The sequence below is a fragment of the Drosophila suzukii genome (assembly GCF_043229965.1).
Source record: "Drosophila suzukii chromosome 2 unlocalized genomic scaffold, CBGP_Dsuzu_IsoJpt1.0 scf_2c, whole genome shotgun sequence".
Taxonomy (NCBI): Eukaryota; Metazoa; Arthropoda; class Insecta; order Diptera; family Drosophilidae; genus Drosophila; species Drosophila suzukii.
This window is the reverse complement of record NW_027255896.1, coordinates 35,784,587-35,800,889: the sequence shown is the minus strand read 5'-3', so window position 1 is coordinate 35,800,889 and position 16,303 is coordinate 35,784,587. Positions and strand designations below refer to the sequence as shown.

The 16,303-nt window shown below is 40.6% G+C and overlaps 1 protein-coding gene across 14 annotated transcripts in view; it reads left to right on the top strand.

Moving 5' to 3' along the window:
• The window catches only part of dpr12 (defective proboscis extension response 12), a 348,744-nt gene extending 334,361 nt beyond the window's left edge, over positions 1 to 14,383 (top strand). For 8 of the 14 annotated variants that reach the window (XM_070998451.1, XM_070998452.1, XM_070998454.1 and 5 more), the window contains 7 exons: positions 5,513 to 5,637; positions 6,224 to 6,313; positions 8,496 to 8,663; positions 9,844 to 9,978; positions 10,041 to 10,254; positions 11,722 to 11,833; positions 11,901 to 14,383. In XM_070998451.1, the coding sequence (XP_070854552.1) occupies positions 5,513 to 5,637; positions 6,224 to 6,313; positions 8,496 to 8,663; positions 9,844 to 9,978; positions 10,041 to 10,254; positions 11,722 to 11,833; positions 11,901 to 11,919 (863 nt within the window). In that variant the 3' untranslated portion in view covers positions 11,920 to 14,383. The remainder of the gene's footprint in view (positions 1 to 5,512; positions 5,638 to 6,223; positions 6,314 to 8,495; positions 8,664 to 9,843; positions 9,979 to 10,040; positions 10,255 to 11,721; positions 11,834 to 11,900) is intronic. The other 6 variants (XM_070998457.1, XM_070998462.1, XM_070998459.1 and 3 more) reach the window with 5 other exon arrangements.
• The last annotated feature ends 1,920 nt before the right edge of the window (positions 14,384 to 16,303 follow it).

The window sequence follows — 16,303 nt, the reverse complement described above, 5'->3', positions numbered from 1 at the left end:
GCAGCTTCCTGTCGTTCCGTCTTAACTGTCCGCGCGGGCTGAGCAGAAACCCCAGTGGGACCATCCGGTTCAGAGCAAGGGACAAGCGGCGGTGTGTCGAAAGGAGTGATCCTGGAGAGCGCAGCTTCTTTTCACCCTAGTCTGAGAACGGTGACGCTTCCCTAAGCCCGTACGGCTACTCCCCCTCGCGAGTCCGAGTCGCTACCAGCAGTCACCAAGTCAACGCGTCAAGGGCGAGCAGCGAGCGAGCATCTTCAGGAAGCTGCAAGGGTCTTCAGGGAGCTACAGGACTGGAGCACCGAGTCAACAAGGCGAGAGGTCATCGAGACAACCAGGACCGTCGGAAGTACAGAAGGTCACAAGTGACGAGTCAAGGCCAACCAAGCTACCAAGATATTTGTTATAATATACCCGCAATAAACCCACTACGAACCCGTTCTGTGCTTTCTCACTGAGCTAATGGACGGTCACGCTTATATAAATTTGGTGGGACGAACACACAATCTACTGAGCTAGCCGCACGAATCTCGTAGCGAGCAGACAACAAAATCAGTTCGTTACATTTGGCGCCCAACGTGATTGTCCCAACAGTGTGAACAGCACAATAAAAATGGGAAATAAGTGTATTTACCGCCTTAAGAAGGAGGACTTCGCCCATGTCGCACAGAGGCTTAATGTCACCCTGGACGGCAGATTAGAAGACATGGGTAGGCATTATCCGAGTATTACTCAGAAACGGATAAAGACCCACAACTCGTTGACATCTGGGCCGAGTTTGAAGTACAAGCCACGACAAAGCCGGCCCGAGCATCACGTTAATGAACGCCGAAGGGGACAACTTAGTGGCAAGCCTGAGCGTTGACAACCTACAAAAAGAGGCAAACAGGAGAGAATCAAGCCAAGACAGGAAAATAACAGCGCTGATCTCGGGACCCAGTCAGTCAGACTATGCAAGGATCGCTTAACAGTTCCGCGAATGGTCGTTCAGTTTCGACGGGGCGGAAAAACCGTTCGAGTTCCTGGAGCAGGTGGAATGGTCCGCCAACACATACAGCTTGGAGTTAGACATGATTCCCCGACCGATGCCTGAATTGCTTAAAGGAAGGGCTCTGAAGTGGTTTATCGCCAACAACAAACAATGGAAAACCTGGGCGGAGTTCATAGATAGTTTCCACACATACTTTCTGCCGAGAGACTTCGTCATCAGGCTGGCGGATCAGGTCAGGCAACGGAAGCAGGGCCAGTGAGTCGTTCAAAGACTACATGATTGACATGCAGACAATGGTGAGGCCAATTGATTATTCCGCGAAAGATACCCTAAGGACCCCAAGTCTAAGGATCTTCCTAAGGCGGTACAAAGTGTCGGACCTGGACACGCTGATGATATTAGCAGATGAGTATGAAGAGTAGGAGTCAGGAGCGTCGAATGCTGCCAGCAGGCGGGAAATGCCCAGCGATCTCAGCCGCAGAGGGGCGAGCGGTGGTCGCAAGATGCTACTTCTCTAAACTAACGGGAAAGCTGATCGAGGAGGAGCAGCAGTTGTCCGCAGCGGTGACGATTGGCGGGGGCACATACAAGGCCACAATCGACACCGGGGCAACAGCAAGCTTTATAAGCAAAGAACTGGCGGACAACCTGGCTGCCCTCGGAAAGATTACGAGGATACGACGGCAAGTTAGGTTGCCAGACGGAAGATCTGGCGGAATCGATGAGCAGCTGGAGGTGAAAATCGCGTTTGGGAACAAGCGACTGAGCATGAGCCTGCTGATACTAACAGGGGTAGTGGATTCATTGGTGTTGGGATGTAACTTTCTAACACAGGTCGGTACCGAGATTAAGTGCGCTGGACACGAAGTGATAATACCGACCAGGAATCGACAAAAGGGATGGCTCGAAGAGAAGCTATCGGTGGCAGTCGTACAACAGGCAAGCGAAGATGACGACACGATGAAATTCCTGGAGGCAGAGCTATCGAGTTTCAGCAGCATGAAGGGAACATCAAACATGGCAGAGCATCAGATCACGATGAAAGACGACAAACCAATAAAGCAGAGATTCTACCCCAAGAATCCGAAAGTTCAATGGGAGATCAATGCGAAGGTGAACGAGCTACTCCAAATGGGATATATAGAACACTCACTCAAGCCCATACAGCTCTCCCATCGTGATGGTTTAAAAAAGACCGGCAAAAGGAGACTGTGCGTCGACTTTAGGCAAATCAACGCCAAGTCTATAAAGGATGCCTACCCGATGCCCCGAATAAATTATAGCACGGTACATCAGCAGCTTGGACCTAAAGGATGGGTACTGGCAAATCCCACTGAAAGCAGACAGCAGGCAGTATACGGCGTTTACAGTGCCGGGGAAAGGCTTATTCCAGTGGAGAGTAACGCCATTCGGACTTCATTCGGCGTCTGCGACCTTTCAACGGGTGCTGGACCGGGTGATCGGTCCCGAAATGTCGCCGCACGCATTTGCTTACCAGGATGCCATCATAGTGATCGGGCGCTCGCTGGAAGAACACAAGGCTAACCTGAAGGAAGTGTTCCGACGGCTAAAGGAGGCAAATCTGAGGTTAAACCAGGAGAAGTGCCAATTTTTCAAGAAAGAGCTGTTGTATCTTGGTCATCGAGTGACTAGCGAAGGAATAGCACAGTTTCGGAAAAGGTAGCAGCCATCGCCGAACTAGAACCACCATTGCACATTGGGCGATTTTCCCAAAAAAGTGGCATAAAGTCAAAAAATGTATGATAGAATATTAAAAAAACCTTGTTATTTATTAATAGTAAACACTTCAGGAAGCTTAAAAAAATTTTTGTTTTTTGCTGGGTGGCAACTCTCTTTATGTGGCAGCCTCTTAAAGTCAGCTGATGGCAAGCAGCTTTCGATTGTAAAAGTTACCGCGAAAATTTTACTTCTGCAATTGATCAGTGTGCGTATGTTTTTATGCAGTTTAATATATATATTTAGTATGGAAAACAAAGATCAAGGTATATATAATCTGTATGTTATGGCAAAAGTACATAAATATTTGTGTTGTTGTTTTTGTCCAGTGTTGTTGTTGGTTGTATTTGAACTAAAATTTTAACAATTGTAATCGTGTTCCGTGAAGTATTTCTATATCAAGAGCAAGCCAGAGCAGGCAACTAATAATGGCAAGTTACTAACTTAAATGTCTATTTTCATTTGGTAAAAATCTCATTTCCCCGTTTTCCCCCGTTTATACAAAAAATGCACTTGTAGTTGTTGTTGCGATTACCAACAGCGAGCTTGCCGATATTTGGAACGGCAACAATCGTAACGCAAGCGCTGTAACGTCGTTTATTTTAACAAAAATAAATAAAGATGATTTGAGCATATCGCACATGAATGCAATAAAAGCCAAAGTATCAATTTTTGTAAAACATATTAAACGGTATTTACGCAAACATCACGCAGATCTGGATAAAATTAAGTCGATTTACTCAGAATGGTTTTCAAAAAGTTTTGAAATACGAATCGATATGGAGGATACCAAAAATTCATCACCTTCCAAAATAGGACGCCCAAAATTAGGGTATACAGAGGCCGGGTCAAGGCTTAGAAGGAAAATGGCTCTAGAAGTTGCCATAGAAAATGACATGTCAACTCCTTTACTTCTGCATGCAGCCTCAACATCTGCGCGAAAAAGAAAAAATAATGAAGCAGTCGGCGTGCAGCAGGAAGTCAATATAGAAAAAAAAATTAAGAATGTGTCAAACAAAGAGCCTTTAAAAATGTCAAATAATGTAGCCTTAGCCTATATATTGGAAAATGGGCTAACAAAACAACAATATATTAATACTAAGAAACTAAATAAGGCGTACGGGAACGACATATATCCTGGTTATGATGCAATAAAACAAACGAAGATGCAGTGCAGACCAACAGGAGTACAAATTACAGAATCTGTTGCAAAGGTTTCTTTGCAGGATTTGCTAAGCCATACGGCTGAACGAATTTTAGTTTTACAAAAGGAAGTTTTGGAACAAATGGAAAATGTTACAGAGTGCACACTTATTGCATGTTATGGATTTGATGGGTCGACCGGTCAAAGTTCCTATAAACAGAAATTCGATTTTGATGAACCCGATTCTTCCGACAGTTCTCTATTCGTGGCAACTATGATTCCAATAAGATTAGTGGATTCTTTAAATCGTTTAATTTGGGTAAACAAAAGCCCCCAGTCTGTACGCTTCTGCAGGCCGATTAAAATTGAATACGCTAAAGAAAGCATTGCAAAAATCCAAGAAGAAAAGCATAATTTAGATATGCAAGTAGCAAACTTGCACAATTTTAAATCACATAGCGCAAACATTTCGGTTAATTTTAAAACATATATGACATTGATTGACGGCAAGGTACTTAATGTTTTAACAAATACGAAATCTACGCAATGTTGTCCTATATGTGCTATAAATCCAAAAGCGCTTATGCACATTAATGATTTCAGTTCTAAAATTTTTAAACCTAAACCTGACTCTTTGAAATACGGCGTTAGTCCGTTACACGCCTGGATCAGGTTTATGGAATTCGTTTTAAACATATCATATCGTTACTTGTAGAGTAAAAGGGTATACTAGATTCGTCGGAAAGTATGTAACAGGCAGAAGGAAGCGTTTCCGACCCCATAAAGAATTCTTGATCAGGATCAATAGCCGAGTCGATCTAGCCATGTCCGTCTGTCCGTCTGCCTGTCCGTCCGGATGAACGCAGAGAATGCAGATTCCTGAGCTTCTTACGCAGCGCAAGTTTGTTTCAGCAGCGCGCCACGCCCACTGTAACGCCCACAAACCGCCCAAAACTGTGGCTTATACAGTTTTGATGCTAGAATAAAAATTTTAACTGAAATGTATTGTTCTCATCAATACCTATCGATTGATCCAAAAAAAAAGTTTGCCACGCCCACTTTAACGCCCACAAACTTCAAAAAATCGTAGATATGAACGTTGATATCTCAGAAACTATCAAAGGTAGAGAATTGGGATTATAGATTTAGGTTTCGTAGCCTTGTACGCAGCGCATGTTTATTACGCCAATATGCCATGCCCACAAACCGCCCAAGCCTGGGCGTACACATTTGTCATGCTAGAAAATAAATGTTAACTGAAATGTATTAGTCTCGTCAATACCTATTGATTGACCCGTCACCAAAATTGATATCAGAACTTATGTTTGTATACGGTGCGATCTTCACTAGATTTTTACCTCGCTAAGAGGTGTTTTTGTTTGATTATACATTTCACTAGGTTTTGATTAGACGGGACTCTTTAGAGCGGAATGTGCGGGAAAGTGAGTGTTTTGACCTGAATGGGGACTAGATTGCTTAAGTCACTAGACCTATCACATTCGTTGGCCAGCTAATCCACCCCAGACACTTTTGCTGATTACATTCGAATTGCATTAATCAACCAAGCCTTTTGTACAATTTTCTACTGCACTCTGCAATTAGCTTTGTCTAAACCTCGCGCCCGCTCTTTTTTTTGATTTCAGATCAAAAGTCAATACTCACAGATAACGATTGGAAAAAGTTATGGATGCGCGGCGGTATTAATGGCGATTCAAAACAGGATAATAATCTCGACACGAGCGACAGTCCAATGTTCGAAGACAGTGAGGTAAGTTTAAATGACAGATGGTCCCTTTTCTTCTGGCCGATCGAATGCAATAAACTGTTGTCGAATACAAATTTAAATTGAATCGACCGCAGATGCTGCGTGACCCAAGTCTATATCCGTAGCAAGGACAATAGCCAGTTTCGTCAGCAAAACAGTTTCCCCTAACCCAGCAAAATGTTACTGCCGCTGCAAAAAAAATTCAGAAGGTCCAAAGGAGATGAAGTCGTGCAAGCGCTCACCGGTATAACACTAATAACCAGCAGGGCGGGGACGAGCGTGATCCGGATCTGGGACTAATTAATTAATAGTGCTTAAGTCGAGCGCTCGATTCTAATCATCCAAATATCTAAAACGCCAAACTCTCCAGACACCAGAACTCACGGCCAAACCTCTTTGCGTCGTCCCTGTCCTGTCTGGATAGCTACGGTGTAGAACCCGTGATGGCGCTGTTTTACTCACTAATTTTGCGACTTTGGCGCGTTTAGCTTTGAGATCAACACCGTAAAAAATGAACTTTTAACTTTTTGTCTTGTGTTTTTCTCTCCCTCTCTTTTGCTTCTTTTCTCCAATTTTTCCTTTCTAAAAGCTGATGGCTCACAACACAACCGTCCAGCTGGGTGGCACTGCCTTTCTGGTCTGCAAGGTCTCCGGCGTGGACAGAGTGGGTGTAAATTGGGTTTGTTTTTGTCTCTCTAATTGTAACTCTCTGTTCCGTTCTGTTCAATTCTGTTCAATGTGCACGCCTCCTGTACTCCACTACACCCCCCATACATGATATCCCACGTCTCCGTCTTTAAATCCAAAGTCACCAATCTCCAAGTATGTCTTGCATAAAAAGCGCTTTATTTAGTGGCTGCGAACTTGAATTCCCGTCGAGCTTAAAGCATATAGTCGGGCAGGATCTGCTGCGAGCACAGCTGCTGCTGAAATCCTATACGCGTATCGTATTTGGGTTTAATTTTTATTTAATTTCTCTGCCTAATTATTTGGCATTTTCATTTGACTTTTTGTTTCCCAGAATGCGGGAAAAAAAATCTAATTTGTAAAGCAGTCAAGCTCAAACAGCGAAAAAAAATTAAGCTAACAAAAAATTAAGCTTTAAAAAAGCTAACGTTTGGCAGGATTACAGTTAACAAACAAATTATTTAACATTCGGTTTCGGTAGTTCACTAACGTTAGTTTATTTAGATTCAAATTGAAGAACAATTATTCTTTGATAAATATAATTTCTTAATGTTAATATAGCCGTTGTTTTGAAAGACTTAAACAAAATTTTAAACTATCTACACTCAGAATAAAATGCATTCGAAATCAAGCCTAAACAAGGTTAAGTCACTTTAAAAACATTTCGGGCTTAACTTAAGAACAGGAAAATATAAAAAAACGAGGTTTGTGTGCAAACTAGTTTTCCTGGTCGACAGGTAGACATATATTTATTTTCCTTACTTTTTGTGTTATTGTTATTTGTTTTTTTTGATATTTGGCTGATGACAGCCTTTTTTTCATTATTTCCAATGAACATATTCTAATACACCTAAACATATAAACATTAGAAATAATATTTTAATAAAACTTACAATTCACAACCGTCATCCCGGGGACTCGAACCTATCCTACCATGTGTCAAAGACGAACGCTCTAGCAGCTGGATCACCGAACGAATTTTTCAAGTACGGACAATCGGGACACTAAGCCTACATACATGTTTTCATGAGCGGTGTTGATAATTTAAGAACGGCATAGAGTAAAAAGGTATATAGAGGCTTCAATTGCTCTGCCCGATCCTCTGCCCAACCTCTGCTAAGAGCCCATTCAAGGCCAAGTTTGAAGCTAACTTAGGTGCGAAGCAACAGCAATAGGGATTTCGATTAAAAACAAAAACAAAACAGTGAGCAAGAGCGGTGCAGAATGAGGTGGGAATGAATTACAAGTTCGATCGAACTTTACAAAAAGAGGGGAAATATGCTTTTTTCGCCTAGGTGGCATCATAGCCTCATTATCTAAAGAGAGCGGCAGAGCAATTGGCGCCTCTATATAGTTCATTACTCTATGAGAACGGTGTTCTTTCCAAATCTGTCAAGGAATTTTTCAGTGACGCGATCATTATTTCACCTAAATGTTCATGAATTGCCCCGTGGCGTTCGTTTTTATGAACGCAACATAGCGAACGGTTTGCTATCAAATCATGAAAAATGTTCTGGATTTTTTTCATTATTTTTTTCTGGGTGTACAGTAGTTATTTTAAATCACAGAACATTTAAAAAACGTTCTATTGGACTCTTTTAGTCACATGTAGGTATATACGTTTCTCTGCTTTACCTTAAGTTTGTACACCTGCCACATTCATTAAGTTTTACTTTTCGAAAATCATGTGCATGTTTAACTGACTGCATGAGCTGATCTGTTTGCGTTGGTTACTTGTAGGGGAGAGTGGGGTAAGGATAGTAAGAAAAGTTTGGTTGATCATATAAGCTATAAATAATGAGTCAACACAACGAAAGTTTTTTCATTGGAAAGGCTGTTCCATTGGCTATGTCTTTTTTCTGCACCATTTTGAAGTCCAATAAAGTGGGTCGAACAGAATAAAAATACTTTATCAAATGAAAGAAATTAATTAATACCATCTACAATTGATGGCGTTTAAAGCTTATATTATTACTGTCGCCCTCTAGTGTTCTACGGTATCTTCATATAAAACGGGTCCAGATTTAAACGAGCCGGATAGCCGCTAGGGTCACAAACTATCCTTATCTATCCTTACAATCCTCCTTTTCCCTAGTAATATTAATTATCTGTGTGTACTGGTACCAATTCGTCCGCTCGTTTATAATGCGCTCGGCATTGGCTTTCGTCAACAGAATCAAATATCCTGGATCCGCCGCCGGGACTGGCACATCCTGTCGTCGGGGGCCCAGCTTTACACGAACGACGAGCGATTCGCGATACTGCACACGCCCGGCTCCAACATGTGGACGCTGCAGATAAAGTTTGTGCAGCGCCGGGATCACGGCATGTACGAGTGCCAGGTGAGTGGGCGGATAACGACTGGGCGCGGCCAGAATGATGGGTCCATATTATATGCATTCGCCGCAGTTGAAATAAACTATCGTGCATTTGTATTTGCGCTCGTTTCTCCTCAATGCGCCCCTTTTTCTTTCAACGTTGTATTGAGGTTTTCAGGCTTTTGCTTTTCTTTCTTGTGGATGATTTAATTGTAAAATACAAATCAAGTTTGGAATGGTTTGATTTAAGGCAACTGCCGCGGCCTTCTGGTCCGCTATCGTTGGCAAGGGGACTTCCAGATTGGGACTGCGATTGGGATCGGGTCGGTGACATTGACAGGACTGATTGTTTGGCCAGCCAGAAACGTGTGACTGTCAGCTATTAGGCTGCGAGGGATCTGGCAGAAACACGGGTCCTGATAAACCGAACCCCGCCTGCGAGACCAAGAACTCCCGCCTTCCCGCCTAACGAAGCAAGGCAAGTCATGAGAATGGAAACACGGAAATGTCGAGCTCGGGGTCGGAGAGTAAGAAAATGGGCTTTGGAGGGGATTCGGGGTAGGGAAGACAACTAACTGCTGAAATGGACACTTGACGGTATGGAGGCTTTGATGGATGGATGGTGTAAGCGAGAAGCCGGAGTGCAATTTGTATGCAATTTCAATATAAAAAGCCGTATGCCGGCCTCAGAGTCAGTGGGGCGGGTTGTCTGGTTGCCCCTCAGGACTCCGGTCTTCCGTCCTCAGACTATGGACTCACGGCACCGAAATACGGACTAGGAGGCTGAGCAGCAAACGAGAGCTACATGCAAATATGCCAAAATAATTATTTCAGTATTCCATTGCGAACCCAGAGAATCTACAGCTGCGACCGTTGCCTGCCGGATATTTTGGAGAACAACTCCGAGTCGAGACGAGTGGGAAGTGCTCTACTTATATAAAATCCGTTCGTTTTTGTTTCATTTTTGCGTGCCAAATTGAAATTGTTTGATTTGCATTTCAATGAGCGCAACATTTCTTGCACTCACAACGATTTTATGAAGCTGGCTGGCTATTCTTGCTCGTAGTTTACTGAAGCATTAACATTCTAGTACATTGCGAATACCAATCGCACTCAACTGCCACACTTTCTCTTTCCACTCTTCGGTCTTTTGCTCTCCATTTTCCTTGTACTTACTATCACAAAAACAATCTCCAACACACAGGTCTCGACGCCGACTGGCATCATTTCCCACTTTGTGAATCTTCAAGTGGTTGTGCCGGAGGCATTTATTCTGGGCTCCGGCGAGCTTCATGTTGACATGGGCTCAACAATCAATTTGGTTTGCATTATTGAAAAGGTAAGTCGGGAGGTGAGTTGAAAAGGAGTCCTGCTGAACCACCATTCACCTTCTTGGCACAGAGTCCGACACCACCACAGTACGTGTACTGGCAGAAGAACGATCGCCTGATCAACTATGTCGACTCCCGACGGGACATAACCATTGAGACGACCCCGGGACTCCGAACGCAGAGCCGCCTGATCATTCGAGAGCCGCAGATCACCGACTCCGGCAACTACAGCTGCTCGGCCAGCAACACGGAGCCGGCGAGCATCTACGTCTTTGTCTCGAAAGGTGAGTGAAAGGAAAATAATTTACTCGGGTTTTAATAAAATTTAAGACAGAAGATTCAAACGCAGCACTAATATATTCCTTATATGTTTTTAAATCCATTACTCACGCAAATATCGCAGAGTTCTGCCTCGCGACATCATTTTTGATGGCAGGGACTTAAAATTTGAAATGTTCTAATTAGGCCTACGTTTCATTTTGTTATTTTGAAATGAAATTGTTCTCATTAATACCTATCGATTGACCCAAAAAAGTTTTCAGGCCCACTTTAACGCCCACAAACCGCCCACAAACTTCAAGAAATCGTTAATATGACCGCGGATATCTCGGAAACTATCAAAGATAGAGAATTGGGATTTCAGATTAAATTCCGTACCCTAGATTGCAGCGCAAGTTTGTTACGCGAACATGCCCTCTAACGCACACAAACCGCCGAGACCTGTGGCGCCCACAATTTGCATGCTAGAAACAATATTTTAACTTAAATGTATTATTCTCGTCAATACCTATCAATTGCCCAAAGAAAAAGTTTGCCACGCCCACTCTAACGCCCATAACGCTTAAATCTGTCTACCGCCCACATAACCATACATATACATATTGTGATCAGAGGTAGGTGGCGCATTTCAGTCTCGCTTTGCTGCTTGCATATCTCCATTTCCGTTTTGTCCCTTTAGCTGAGTAAGGGGTATCTAATAGTTGAGGTACTCGATTATAGCGTTCTTCCTTGTTTTTAATAAAATTTTAGTGACTGTTGCGGTTTTTTAATTTGCTTAATTTGCCTAATGGTCACGCGAATTCTTAAGGAACCGCGGTCCATCGAGGATATTTAGTTCGCGGCTGATATTTAATTCGTGGCTGTGGGCATACTACTAAAACAATTAAACATTTTTGTCACATTATATAGATCGCTTATTATTTTGAAAGGGATAAAAAGCAGTTCTGATTTTTAAAGCAAAACACTCAAAATCATAGAAAAGGCTATTTTATTTTTATAGCAAAACACGTAACTTTGAAATTCGATTACAAGAGAACCATGACAGACCGCGCCTTTATTTCATGTAAGTTCTTAAGAATGCGCGGTCCGTCGATGATAATTTTTTCACGAATTTTGGGGGTGAGAACCGTAAACTAGAGTATTACCAAAGTATATAGTGTTCGGTTATGAATGTATGGTTTTTCATTTAATTTTAATTTTACACAGTTTTTTATGTTATTTAAAAAAGGCGACGAAATATAGTGTGCACTATTGCCCTTTTGCTGCCACCCCAAACTGCTGTTCTTGTGACTTAGACACCATGCGACGTTACGACGTGTAAATGAAAGTTATGCAAATGACCAGCACCGTATTTACATGAAAATGGGAAACGCAGAGCACGGTTGTTGGTGCACATAATTGCATTTGCCTGTCTGTCACTAAACAAATTCTTGCTCTATTCAAATTCAAATTTACCCTAATGTCACCTGCAGGCGACAATATGGCAGCAATCTCCCGTCGGAAAACCTCTTCGGCCGACCGTCTGACGCACATATTTAAGTCAATGTTGGCACCCTGTTTCCTGCTGAACACGGTTATTGTCAGGTGAGTGGTCATATCTAACGCCTTATATTAGGCTAAAAGCAGTCCTAAATACCGTCCTTTCCATCAGACGCATCTTTCTGACTTAAGTGGACATCTTGGCCAGCTGTAGGAAGCGGGAAAACGATGACAAGGAATTCCTATTTAAGCTATATCAGTGTCTGATTTAAAGCAAGCCGAAACAACGTTAGTAACTGAATAACACAAAGTCTAGAATAATTGCTAAGCTAAGCTCAGTATAAGCTGCGCACTTAAGTGTAAAAATCATGTTAAGCCAATCGTAGTTTCTGTGCAGACATGATTGATTAAAATACGGACAAGTCGAGATAAGTACTAATATAGTTTACTTACCAATAATTGTGTACAGTATGTTGAAGGATTTTAAAATATTTGAATTTCGTTTATAAATATCCTGTATACTATCCATAAATTACCCTGTTGCCATCAACAAAGTTATGTAAATGTATAGTGCTTATTTCAAATGCCTTTTTTTTAACCAATTTTATTGCTTTGCGACCCCAAAAAATCTTTGCTGTAAGTGGTATTTGCATAGTTAGCCAATTTGAGTATATCAAATTGGGTATTTATGAATCATAACGCGTATTAAAACGCTATTATCCCAGTTAATAATTGCTAATTGAAAACTAACTAGATTAAGACGGAAACTTGTAGCCCAGAAGCAACAACCAGGGCCAAATTAACGTTAGCGGGAATAAAAACGAGATGATAAACCCATATTCATATTTATCTTATTATGTTTGTAAATAAACTTTAAAGCAAATGGCAAAGCAAGCACACACAAGCAACATACAACATTCAGTCTTGTGCTATACACAAATTTGAAATATGTAAATACAAGTAAAAAATAAATCATATAGTTCCGACAGCATCAACCAGAAGGCACACAGCCTACTAATAAATGTGCAATATATTGGACATGGCACGTGGACGGGAATGTGAACGGATGAGAGGTGTACGATTACGTAGATTAGGGCAGGACGATTTGTATGGCGCCAAAAACAAATACGCAAATCGCGTATGTGGGAAACGTAATCCTAAAAGGATTCTAAGCATTATGGCCGAACCAACTTATGGTCCAAAACGGCGTTTAACCCACCCCCACCCCCTCCCGAAAGCGAATGAAAAATACTGTTTTTTTAGGAAAAATATCAAAATAGACAAAAGACCTACATTATAATTGTAAACAGAAAAATATGGTTTTTAAATTTTGTAGTACAAGTGAAAAGCAGTATTTTTCATGTGAGACGATAGTTTTGTTCGGCAATATTGCTTAGAATCCTTTTAAGTTTACTTTCCCCACATACGATTTTTAGGCTACCAAATCTACCCGCCCTAATGGAGATGCTTTATGGGCCTTCAAACTGTCAAAGTCAAGCTGTAAGTTATAGCAAAAACACAGAAGACATAAAGGAACGCGTCGAGGCGAAAAACTATCTTTAGGGTCAAATATGGGTTAATGAAATGCAGTAATCTGCCAAATCAGAAAATTAAAAAAAATTACTTTACGAGCAGACATCTAGATCGAAACATAATTGAAATCTAAAACACGTACTCGCATCTCGAGCTCAAAAACTGTAATTTCTGAAATAGCTTTGGCAGGGAATACTTCTTAAAAATGTTATTTGATGTTTTCGCGTTAGTTTCCTGCCTGTGCGAACGAGCTGAATCACCTCAATCATAAAAAAATCATCTACGTAACAAATTATGTACAATTTCTCGACTGTTTATTAAACAAAGGCTGGTTCCACCAATGGCTGCTGTCTGCACTTTCGATAGAATACAATATAGAGTATACGCCCCAATTCGAATCGATTTGTCTTCAGACTTACACCAGGAATAAAAACCGTTTGTTCATTGCCGGTACGTAATTAAAAAATGATAGACGATACCATTTAAAGTTCAAAGACATCCATTAATGTAAAACTACAGCAAAACCAAAAAGTAGCTTAATCATTAAAATGCAAAAGTCAAAATATGGATTATGCAGAAAATCCAAAAACGATTCAACAGCCTTCTTGTCTGTATGTGTATGCCTAATGCTTGTTGGACAATTTAAAAGTTATTTGAATAGATTAAAATTAACATAATTATATTTAAACTTTTTTTTGGTTTTCACTGTTAACATTTCCACTGAAAATATTTGGTATTAACATTCGTATGTATGTCGAATGCCTGATACAGGACCTTCTCTCTAAATAAAGATCACATACGAAAACAAATATAAATTGTAATAGGTTATTTCATTACTCTTGGTGTGGATGCAGAGCAAAAGTAATTGAACAACCAGTTTAGAATGTTTTCAATGTAAGTGCTCGAGCACAATTTTTAACTTGCAACCATTTGACGAATATGAATTTAATAATAGTTCACATATTAATAAATCTAACCAGAACTACATTGTGCTTGCATGCACAGATACAAAGAGTTGGGGCAACAGAAAATACCAAAGCAGCAATGCATGGCTAACAATACAAAATCATTCAAATAAATCAAGTGATTATCGTGGATAAATAAATGTAATTCAAATAATAACTGTGCAATCCGGTACTCATTTATCTTGTGGACGAAAGGGGTTTGAAAGGGAATTTCGGTAAGTTATACAAAAGTGGGCAGTGTCTCTGCAATAATCAATCAATCACAAAATTTCCTAGCAAATCGAAAGCCATTGTAAAAGCAGCTCGCCAACACGCCATATTGGATTCTATTGTTGGCACAACGTACACAATCGACTGACTATTTTTCGGAAGTTGCCAGCTTTTCTGAACGGTGCGCCAATAATTTTCGACTTTTTGCTGAAGACTTGCATCTCACTTTCTGTCAACATTATATTGAGCGCCTCGTCGCTATTTATTTCGCAGTGAGTTTGATGCACTTGGGCACACCCAACAACACCCGTTCCTTCCCTGAAGTTCACGCTAAAAGTTTGCCTAGCCCAAATGCATTGAACGCTGCCGCCAGACCCGTGGAGCAAACTTTTGTGGCCACCAAGTCAAAAGTAAAGCATTCCACTCAAAAAGTAATGGAGAACTTTAAGAAGAAGAAGAAATTACAGTGTGCGCGCGGCAAAAGACTCCTGCCAAGCCACTTTAAGCTGGAATGAACCAGAGGCAGTACATTTCTCTTGGGAGGCAGCCGAATGAGCGAAATTGGCCGTTGACAGCTCTTAGACGTTTGGGAGATTGAAAAGTTTGTCCTTTATATTTTCAAATTGCCGTTTTGATTAAAAAGTTTTGCTCGAAACTCCAAGGCTCGAGCCCTCTCAAAATCGAAGTCTAATTTTAGCGCCAATCTTCTATCTTGGATGGATTTAAATTTAGGAAACAGAACGTACACATACAGCTGCGGCAAAAAAACAGCATGCATTTTTATACCGTTTTTAAAATTATTTTACCATATACATACATCAAGGAATAAGTAACAGCATTTGCAAATTTTTTGATACTTTAAAAGAAAATATTTTTAACTAAATGGATTTGCGTACTTAACAGCAAGAAAAAACTTTTTTTTTGTTTTCATCAAAAGCTACTCACCTTTGTTTAAAGAAAATGATTGTTTTGTTCTAACAGAGACGTCTTTGAAACTTGAAATTTCTTATGACCAGAAAAAATTTCTGTTTGTTAATGTTAGTGTTAAGAGAAATCATGTCTTAAAATAAGAAAAAAGTTGTGAAAATAAATAAAACTAAAGGTGTTTTTATATCCGTTACTCGGAGAGTAGACAAGAGTAAAAGAGTATGTAACCAAGTATGTAACAGGTAGAAGAAAGCGTTTTCGACCCCTTAAAGATTAGATATTCTTGATCAGAATCACTAGTCTATTCGATCTGGCCAAGAAACAAATAAAAAACTCTCGCAACACTTTTGGTATTCATTCGAAGCCGAACTTCTAGATAAATACACTTTCTAAATATTTCTCATTCGGAACGCCGCAATACAATATGCCTGCGTAGGCAATTATCTGTACGGTCTTGATAAAGCGTGCCAAACGAGAAAAATTTGGAAGTACATTTATTTAGTAGTTCGTATAAGACATTTTCGTCACAATAGTTGTTATCAGAAGTTTTGCATGTTGAATGTGCAATCGTCAATAGTTTAATACCTCATTAAGAGGTACTTTTGCTTGATATTAATAGTTTTTAAAGAGACAATTAATTTCCTAGTGTTAGATTTTATGCGAGAATACCCTAATACCATGATCAGAAGTCATGCCGATAAACAAAAAAGTAAGCCCCAGTGTATACGCAGCCTTAAAAAGCAGTTCTGCTCATAAATTTTCCATATCAATGTATTGAGCTTTTAACTAGAGGACAATATGCTGCGTATATCTATAGAAAGGATGGCGGAAATCGGTGTAATAGTTATGGCAAACACAAATCACATTTGTCTTCTAACTTTAAGTCGCTGGAATAAGACCTAACGCGATCTAGCCAAACAAACCTAAATGTGCTTTGTCT